Below are 10,755 nucleotides of genomic sequence, written 5' to 3' on the forward strand. Positions count from 1 at the left end.
TTGAAGCAATTAAATCACAGCTCGATTATTGAATGCTTTCGGTTCACAGCTGTATTTACCAGTTCGCCCCGAGCGCTGCAATATCACTGTTTTCATTAGACTTCGACCACAAAGGGCTGGGCACAGAGGAGTGGGGTACTCGACTCGGACCGATCGCTGTCCGTTTTTTTGCCCGGCTTCGGTAGGTGATCTCGGGGTGTAATGAGAAGAGCGCGTCCCGGCTCCCCGCAGACAGCAGTGCGCCTCTCCCCCTCACGCCTTCAGCACTGATTAGCGGCGCGGATTAGCGTTTGTCCTTGGTCAGTCGATCCACACAAAAGCAAGGGGCAGGCTATCGTCCGTCAGAGTGCTCTAGAGTAGTGAGAAGAGAACGGTTGTCTTGGCGGCTAGCATGGATCCCCACATGACAGCATTTGCTCACCTCCCTGGTGGATACCCCCACTACCCCAGCCCAAGGATGTTCACCACTCCCAGGACATGGCACCCTCATATTTACGATAACTCACCCAAACAACCTACGCCTCACTCCATTGTTGACATTCTTGGCCTTTCTAAGGAGAAGTTGGGCCTGTCCTCCTCGGCAAGGGAAGACCGGGAGCGGCACGGTTGTTCTTCGCCGTCTGGTAGGACGAAACTTTACCTTGGTGATGGCGATGGTCCGCACAAAAACCCAGCCGATCTGTCTTACCACGACGGGGATATAAAACACAGAGACCGGGCCCACGATAGGTGCAGGGAACTGGAGGCTGCCAGGGCCAATAACAACAACAACAACAAAATAGAGAAGGCCAACGACAGATCATCAGACAGATTAGAAGAGACAGATGACAGCAATGGTAAGTTTGGTACATTTCAGTTCAGATCGTTAAAGGACAGACATACCGTATTTTTAAACGGCTGTTTGCGGTAAATTAAAATATTTGAATTATCTTGCTTTTTGTCTTGCTGTCCTGGTGTGGACAGTGTCACAAGTTTTAAGTAATTTAGCTTAGGCCCATATGGTGTTCAAAATGTTTATTTTTTTTTTTCAGTTCTCTTTTTTATTTACTTTTTTGAAAACTTTATCATTTGAAAGAAAACGCTTGATTATATTATGTAATTATACACAACTGTAAATTCTTTATATATATATATATATATATATATATATATATATATATATATATATACAAACAAATCGGTTTTCGTTAAGTATGTGATTACACTCAGAGAAGTTTAGAAGTTTACCTGTGCAATCATAGTTACAAAATATAATTACTTGCATATGTAAATGAAAGTGACACTAGTTACTTTGTTCTGAGGTGTTACGTAACACCGCGCAAGATCACATGTATATGATGTTGATCGTGCCGTGTTGGTAGGGGAGGGGGGGGCATCAGGTAAAAACGTCATAGTCTTAAAAATATCAGAAATCAGCAGCTGTTTAAGATTAGAGGTATGGATATTCTTTTGTCCCAGGGTACAGAGGGAATTTCGTCACGGTAGGGTCGTCGCCTTGTTGACTTGTAACTGAGGTAATCAACGTATACCTGTCTCAATTAGCCTATTACACAGCCGGACTCGACCACCGTCATCTATTCCTTCCCACCCCATCAAAGTTGTTGCCCAGCCGATGATGTGTGTGTGTGTTACATCCAGGGCGCAGTGTCGAAAGGCATTTACCAGGAACAAAAGTTACCTGGAAATTGATTAGCTTACCTGTTAATTGCGCGCCAAGTTTTTCAATCTGTCAGGTAATAAAGGATTCAGATGGAATTCCACGCGGGTCTCTATCTCATCGGTCAAGCTGTTTGACAACTAGTCACAGGTGTTGTATCTGCAATCTTATACTATACAGTGATAGTCAGGTGTATGAGGATGGGTGTGCGGGAGTGTGTGTATATAGCCATCTGTGTAGGTACTAAGGATTACGGTATACGTATATGCACAGAATTTGTACCTCACACGTTTTTTGACGAAGCTACTTTATAAAAGTTGAATGCTCTTTATTAATGTTGAGTACTCTGTATAAAATAATTAACACAGTTTTCCCTTGTACACAGGCATTTATACTGTGTATCCATATACAAAATAAGAGTTTCGTATTTTACTTTTTTTTTATTGTCAATAATACTTATAACGAGTATAAGTGAAGACATTCTCTTTATATTTTAATGCAACCGCTAAATGCCATGAAACTTTGCGCATGTTTTCCGACAAATGACACCAGGAAAAATGTTTTAGCGATTTATACATAAAACAATTATTCAGTCCCCGGGAATAATGCCCGGTTATACGCTGAGTACATACATACACAGGCTACACATACTTTCAAGTGTTTACAATCTCTGTAACATCTACTGTATGGACATAAAACTACAAGACTGACACTAGTGACATTTTACAAGTGTCAGATATTTACATGTATTATCAATGGTCAATTTGGAAGAAAAGATTTATGCAATACGTCAATTTGGCTAATTTGTGAAATACATCAGTTTAATTTCTTTCTAGCATGCTTTTTTGAACATGATATTTGACTCCCATTCACAACGAGTCGAAAAAAAAAAATAGCATAAATTACATCGACTAATAAACTAAATTTGCAAATATATACGAAAATCGTTTGTACAGAAATAAATCGGCTAGTATATACCAATGGAAATAACGATGAACGAAATAGTTGCGTGATCCTGAATGAACGCATTAATTGTGATTGATTGCAAATAGCATGGAGAACTGCGACATGAACTATTGATAAACTTTGGCTCTCAACATATTTTTACCTGGTATTATTTGTCGCGACTCACAGACGCATTCATAATGTATATAACTCGATCAGTCTTCCATTTTTGCAGTTCCCATTTTTAACCCGCCTGTATTTCTCGACCTTTTTGTTTTGCGTGCAGCAATGTAACGTTGATGATTTTGTCAATTTTGAAAAGAGGCATTTTTATATTTGAGTTCATACAATCAGATCTCTAGATGTCTCATTTTCCCATTTTTTGGAGTGTATGACAAGCACAAGCAATTCGGGTTCCGTCAGGGGCCACTTGCAAACGTAGTTTGGGGATTTCCCTCGTTGTATTTGTATACGTGTGTTTTAATTTTCAGTCAAGAGGTTTGAAACGTTCGAAATATAATTGAAACTTAAGGAATTTCCTTTTCTATAAACGTTCATGTTAATAGACTAGTAGATGTAATTCCGTTGTGAGTATCTCTTTGCCCCAAAGAAATCCACGTGTGAAATGTGCGAAAATAGCCTGATATCGTTTTTCATCAAATGACTGCAAGGATGATGTGTATCGCATACTTGTAGGTGTGGTCCAAATGTCATCCACGGAGACCCCCACACGGAGTAAAGATTACGTTTACAACGTTCAAGACAAACAGAATGGCCTGACGGATATAGTAAAGACTTGTACGTCTCCTCCCATTTGTTCTGACATGGCCGCTGTCAACAGTTAACACCGCTAGCAAAACAACACAACATCGCTCGAAACAACCATGCGCAAGCGATCAGGAGACAACTACTTAAGCATTACATCGTTTTAGTACCAGAAACTTAGACCGATATCGAAATCGGTGACTGAGCTTTGACTGACCTATATATCCAACCGAAGAACTTCCTCTGACAGTACATTTACGTTCGTTTATTTTTTCTTAAATGAATTATTCATTGGCATGACAGTGAATTTTGAACGATAACGTGTAGAGTATAATCACTATATAACACAGAAAAAGCCACTTTGTTTAAACTCAGTAAGTGTAACCGCTATGAAGCTAACAGACTAAATGTGCTCTATCATATACTGAATCAAAACCATATCTAAACGGTTTTTTTTTTTCTTCTATAATGACGCACTTTTTGTTGAGGTATACTGGACAATACTTTTGGAATCACCGGTGTTAAATAGCTCCCCTTAAATTATTTCCGACTTACATATCGGAACTGTAAACTGTAACAAAATTTGTTAAAAAAAAAATCGGTATGGCCAATTTAATGCGGGAGTTAAAGATCCATTTACCAGCGCAACTGTGCCGCCAGTGGTATATAAATAGACGGCAGAGGGGGTTTTTGCCTCGCTAGACGCCTGTATCAGTACACAAGATCGGGGTTTGACGTTCACTTGTCGTTTTGGGGCTGTTGGATCACTAGTGGTGATTGATTTGAAAAACCCCATCATTACCCGATGATGTGACCTCTCGATCGATCCTTTCTTTTGCACTGTCTGGGCGCTTACCCTTCCTGTATTAATTATTGAAAGTCGTATATTTTTTTCGAATGATTAGTTTCAATAGGCAAAGATTCTTGGCGCCAGATAGTCCATTATAATGATAACGGGTTGTGTTATCTTAATTGCTATATCGCCACCTATTAATTTGTAAATTTTTATAGCTGTCTATCTGATATACAACTACATATGTACATGTGCATCGCCTGTGATTTGAAGAATACTTCCTTATGCACACATTTGTGTACCATTTTTTTTTTGCATTCCCAATTAAATTCGCATAGGAATTTAATCCACATAAATTTTGATTTTGATTTTTTGATTTTTTAATTTTGATTATTGCAGAATGTAATATGTGGTGCCGTATTATGGATAAACAATGATTTCCTTTAAAAGTCGACTTTAGTCAGGGATGTCAAATTGTATCATTATTTATGATATCTGCAGAGATGCGCTAAATTCATACGTCACTTATTTTAAACACTTAGTGGAGACATACTTTAATTCGCGAAAGATATCTAACATTACACAAACAATTATCAACGGCGCCAATGCGAATGTCCAGTGCACTGAAATTTTGAGCTGTTGAGTTATATGTACGAGACATATCGTTCCTTTAGCTTTACAATACACAACACGAGCAGCAAATGTTTTCACTAGATTATTTTGCAGTACTTAGTATAGTCATCTAAACCCTTCTCAGCCGATTAGCAGAGGGCTGTTTTTTCTGGTGACAGACGTCAACCTGTGTGAAGGGAGCGATGATGTAACGGCGTGCTGCTAGTTTGAGGGGTGGGGTGAAGGAACGGCATTTTAAAACATGTGTTTGGATTTTTACCACGGATTAAGATTTATCATCATATAGCTCCTGGATGAGTAAGGAAGGCTGTCACAAACACGGAAATGTAGAGTTGGCAGCGTTAGAGATAAACAGCTCTCATAGTGAGCCTCGGCTGGAGAAAGGAAAATAGCAAACAATTAACAGGGTGATGTTGGATCTAACACGCATTCTCCCGCTCTCTTACGTTTATTTAACAGCAGTCGGGGGCATACCCTTGAATATGTTAAGTGATTTATTAATTGGAGGTTCCCGAAGAGGGATTAGGCAATGACGAAAGTCATTTGTCATTGTATTATGACACAGTTCGCGGCCTGTCTATACCTCGATGACCCTCCTTGTGTATAAAAATGTGTACATTTGTCGTCTGTGTGAAACACAACCATTTGATCACAATATTTGTCATATATTTCAACAGTCTCCTATAATCCGAAGAACAATGGAAACTGAACCACAACAGCCTTCGCTTTACAACCAAAATGATGTTTATAAATGCACTTCGTACGCTTTGAACAGACGGTATCATGTACATTGACCGTCTGGTCAACCATAATTAATTATGTCGGGTGGAAACATTTGTTTTCTTAATTTTTTTCTCGACGGCTTTCACCTGCGTGTACCTGTCGACTGGTTCAGGCATGGACTGTAAGGGCACACTCTGTCCCTTTGTTGTGGGCTTCGGTGAATTGATGAACGATTTACCTGTGTTAAATTGCTAGGAGCACGACAAGGCGTCGGCAGAAAAGCCACCCGGGGGAGCTCATAAATCTAGACTGACATGTTAGTAATAGAAATTTAAGATAAGTGTTCAGTCCACAAATTAAGTGGTTATACATAAAGTGTTACTGCGCGCCTGGAAGTAGTTCCTCGGGGACCCCTGAAGAAAGCTTGTGTCAATGGGAGGATAATGGGGAAAAAACAAAACTTGCCCTTTTTTCTCGCAGCCATGTTTTTTTTCTTTAGTATACAACAATCATCTCGCAAAAGGGGTTTGACGACAATTGCTAGTTGATTTTCACAAATCCCCGTGAAGTATCAACGATTCATACATGCGGCTTTAGTGTTTCTGACGTCGGAAAAAAAAAACAAAGAAAAAAAAGCAAATTTGATTTCGATTGGTGCGTGTATCGATTGTCTACTATGGCTTGAAATCAGCTGCTCGTTGTGGATGGCGTCTAGTTTGTTACACCGCCAAATGCTCCAGTTCACTCTGGAAATTCTGACAATTTCTCCATTTACTAGCGCCATGTGCGTCCTTAATTGGAGACTATCACTGACAAACCTCGGGCCATATGGATTCTGGGACCTATTGGGGGAATTACTCGGGCAAAATTAACCTCAGCCGTGTAGAAGCGGGCTCTAACTGAATTATTGAAGAGAGGCTGCTAGTTTGTGAGATCGCGTCGCGATTTAATAGAGCTGACTTTGCCTTGTCCAGCAGCTAGAAAAACGATCTCAGTCGCTTAACTGTAGACGGACTCAACGGAGGTGTGTAATCAGAGAATGATAAAGCGATAGAAAAGGCTAGATCGATTCCACTGCTTAAGCGCTCGTCCGTCCGTTATCGCCTTTCCTTGCCACATCAGTCCTCAAAAGCTGGACACAAAGATACCTCATATCGAGCACCCCAGTTTAATAGACTGCGCCTTGCCGTACATCTCTCGGTATCATTTTAATACACCTATTACACACTGCTTAATCTCATCCCTGTCGATTTACATAGAGCCCTTTAGTACGAGCCCGAATGTAAACCAACAGCCATGAGCTGTATACAGAAACCGTTTAAAAACCCCGATCGATCTGTATTGTAATATATATTGGGCCAGGGGGGAATTGTTGATTATAGTCTGTCTTTTGCAGCTTGCTGTGACGTTAAAAAGCAACGGATCTTTGCAGGCGCATAAGTCAGCCATTAGGAACCCCTCTGTTTGTATGTGTACAGTATATAGAGGATCACCATTACGCCTCTATGCAACCTACAAACCTCAGTGTCACGTCTCGTTTTACAACTGATATGATACGATATGATACTAGATGCCAAGTATCGAGTGGGTTAGCTTATGATGAAACCGACTTTTCTTGGGCGTACTGTCACCATTTAACCGAGAGATCGATATGAACAGTTAATTGTTGACGGTGGGCAGATGGCCCCAGGGTATTTTATATTAATCCACCCTTATTACACATTAGAGGGTACGATGACGTGTTATACAGTCATCTTTGGGATAGCTGTGTATGTATACTCACCCCGCGGGATACCATTAAGGGAGAATCGACCAGGGGTAAATTGTTGAACTCGCCTACAATCCCAGCTTCTCAGCTAGTGATATCCTGGTCTGGGAACAGAGGTAGACAAGTGCAACTATAAGCTAGATGAGACTCCTAGACTGTGCTTGCCGTTCCATAAATTAGAAGACTCGCATACTGTACTGGTTTTTCCATAAGCTAGACGATATCCCCAGAGTATACTGACTGTCCCATAAGCGAGATGACTCTTAGGCTGTACTGCTTTTTCCATAAGCTAGACGATATACTGCCAGAGCGTTTTGGCTATTCCAAAAGGTAGAGGACTCTCAGGCTGTAGTGGTTGTTACATAAGTTAGATGACGCTCGGACTGTGCTGACTTTTCTGTGTTCCAGATGATACTACCAGACTGCATTGACTGTTTTGTGATCCACACATTCAAGAAGAGTTATTAATGCGATAGACTGGAACAAACAAATCGCACACAGGCAATTGTTAATGAAAACAAAGTTGAGATGGCATGGCCGTAATTTCTGTGTGTAATTAATAGAAAAGCATAATATTGTAAAAGCTGACACCAGAGAAACTTCAAGACAAGACACTTCTCCCCATTACCGTCCATGTTGAAACAACAACAATAGCCCCCTGTAAACTCAAAGAAAATTCGAAATATTTGACGGAATAAATTGGAAAATTATTCATCTTCAAATTTATTGTTTTCTTTTTATTGGCATTAACCAAGCATGTGTAGACGACCCATGAATGCGTATTTGATTTAAATATAGGGCAGTTAAATAACGAGAACCGGTAATGTTAATAAAATTCCCGTTGGGTAAATGTATATTATTGTTTAATTGCAGAAGAAAAGCTTTATACATGCGAATTATTCCAAACTCAAAGAATACGACACGGATGTAAGATGCTAAAATTGTAATCAGAATTATGTTTGTGCGTTTCAGGAGGTGACGATAGAAACGGCAAAGGAGAGAAACGGAAGAAGTTAGATGAAGACAAAGAGAAACTAGAAGATGATAAATCCTCGAAGAAGAAAAAGGCGAGAACAACTTTTACTGGCAGACAAATTTTTGAACTCGAAAAACAATTTGAACAGAAGAAATATCTTTCTTCTACAGAGAGGGCGGAAATGGCAGCTCTACTCAATGTTACAGAAACGCAGGTGAGTGTCGTGAAATAGTGTAATGTCGATAGAAAAGAACAATAAATGAATTTTCCCGGTGTCTTAAATGTGTATATGGGCTATTCATATATTCATTCATATTTGGTAAATATATCCTTTGTCAACTTTGAAGTTTTCTGAGTGTAGCAAGCAATATAAGTTAGGGTAAGTTTCCTTAAAGTTAACACCTATGTTAAAAAATGCATAATTATAACTCCTATGTTTCGATATTATAAATACTTTATGTCAGCAAATTTGTAATTATGGTGTATTATATTTTAGGTGAAAATATGGTTTCAAAATCGACGAACAAAGTGGAAGAAGCAAGAAAACATTTCCAATGCGGAGGCAGCCGAACACAAATTAAGCCACGAAAAGAAGGGGAATACTTGTAACCAGAAGTCTAAATCTCAGAGTCAGAAAACAAAGGAAGGAGAAGAAGGGAGCAGTGGAAAAGAAGCGGAGGACAAATCCTCCTCTCCCATTGGCTCAACCACGAAGAGTGAGTCACATGACACGGATGGCTACGACAGTTCCAGTGTGTGTAGTAATGACAGTAAGGAGAGCGTGACTCCATCCGAGGACAACAAACAGCTAGTTGTGTCCGCCCCGATTCCCTCAGTGCTACCCACGATACCCCGACTACAGTGTGAAACAGACATGATAAACCTCAGTTCTTCAGAGAAACTATCCCCATCACGTTTGGAGTGTTCCTTGGAAGCTCAGCCTTCCGTGGACAGAGACTCCTCTTATTGCCTCTCTTCTCCTGTCCCCTGTCAGTCCCCCTCTCCCTCGGACAAGGATCCCACGGGGACCGACGTGGTAATCTCGACCAATCAGAACACAGCTGGTGATGACGTCACTGGTCGACTCGCGCCGCAGCAGCTCCTATCGTGAAGCGCAGCCCGGCTTTTACTAAAAGCTGGATTGGTGATGGCAGTTCGATTAAAACTCCCTCCATTTAATCATTGTCACGACTATTTTTCTACAAGCGGCTTACGGTCGGCCGGGGAGTATCCATTATCACTGCTTCATTTGTTTTGTCAGACATTGGCTGTTCCGTGCACGACAGGACAGGCGAACAATTTGTGCAGTGATAGAGCCAGTCGCACGACAATGTGTCTTTGGCCTGAAGCGACGAACTATTCACAGACTTTGCAACCATGCAGTATAGGCCTACATAAATGTTCGCTGAATGATAATTTATGTTACCACGGCATATGTAGTACTATTGTTCTAGTCAGTTCATCTAGCAATGTGCTAAGGTTTACAAACCTTATGAATCTGTAGGGATCTTTGTGGAATTACTAAAGTTACTCCCAATGGGACTTTCGCTTTAAGAACATTATGACTTGGAGACTTTTTTTGGATATATAGTTCACGCAACTTGCATTGCTGCAACTAAGTATAGCCCTTCCCTTATGCTGCATGTGTTTAGAAAAATACATTGTCATTATGTGAAGTTATTATATTGTTTATCGTTCTATCAGTCCCGATCGCTCAATAACTTGTGCTTCGTTTGGCGAGAGAAGAAAGCAGCAAGGCGCCTGGCATGGAAATCATCTCAAATCGAGCGTTCATATCCTCGTTTAATGAACGTCTTCTCCGGCGCTCTGTTATCGGCCCTACCCCCGATTCCATGAATATCGTTCTCCCTGTCGAGTGGCTGCCGGAGAGGGCTTGTATTAGACTAGCGATCAATAGCTGGCTACCAAACACCTTTGATTGAATTTCATTTAATCTATCAAAAGGCGCTTTGGGGATTAATGGTCGAGCCTTCACTGTCGCTGCGACTCGCTTCTCTAATAGCTCGAGACGAACGCCTTGTCAAGCTTAAGATGTAGAGAAAACTGGATGAGCGACTCGCATGTAGGCCGAAATCAACCTCTCAATAAAAAGTCGCTTGTGGGAACGAGATAAATGCTACCCGAAGGCAAATTTCAAATTATCGCACCCATATGTCGAATTCTCAGTCGAAATTAGGCTAGGCAACCACCGGTGTTCAGATTTGTCCGACAAAACAGAAAGGCTAAAAGCAAGAAATGTCCCGTCTTGTCACTTAGAGGAATCATTCACGTTTCGAAGGAGTCAATTTACTCCGCGAATGAGCATATGGGAAAACGGTTCTTGTAACAATCGACACGTTAACCAGTCCGATGAGGGCCATTTCTAACCCATTTCTCACTCTATAGCCATTACAAACTAATACAAGGTGTGCTTAATATCCTTAATTGCAGCCAGTGATTTCAGCAGAAATTGAACTGTACTTTCCCTTGTATAT

The 10,755-nt window shown here is 40.7% G+C and overlaps 1 protein-coding gene across 1 annotated transcript; it reads left to right on the forward strand.

The window, feature by feature from the left end:
• The first annotated feature begins 331 nt into the window (after nt 1–331).
• Nucleotides 332–9,826, forward strand: LOC135469095 (NK1 transcription factor-related protein 1-like). The gene is made up of 3 exons (XM_064747623.1): nt 332–836; nt 8,257–8,474; nt 8,757–9,826. The coding sequence occupies exons 1-3, from the start codon at nt 392–394 to the stop codon at nt 9,369–9,371; spliced, it is 1,278 nt and encodes a 425-aa protein (XP_064603693.1). The 5' UTR covers nt 332–391; the 3' UTR covers nt 9,372–9,826.
• The last annotated feature ends 929 nt before the right edge of the window (nt 9,827–10,755 follow it).

The sequence above is a fragment of the Liolophura sinensis genome, chromosome 6 (assembly GCF_032854445.1).
Source record: "Liolophura sinensis isolate JHLJ2023 chromosome 6, CUHK_Ljap_v2, whole genome shotgun sequence".
NCBI lineage: Eukaryota > Metazoa > Mollusca > Polyplacophora > Chitonida > Chitonidae > Liolophura > Liolophura sinensis.

Excerpts from the sequence above, each read along its gene's own strand:
- LOC135469095 (XM_064747623.1), top strand. The coding sequence starts at position 392 with ATGGATCCCCACATGACAGCATTTGCTCACCTCCCTGGTGGATACCCC. Across the intron at positions 837-8,256 it reads AGAGACAGATGACAGCAATG|GAGGTGACGATAGAAACGGC; the intron begins GTAAGTTTGGTA and ends TGTGCGTTTCAG. Across the intron at positions 8,475-8,756 it reads TCAATGTTACAGAAACGCAG|GTGAAAATATGGTTTCAAAA; the intron begins GTGAGTGTCGTG and ends ATTATATTTTAG.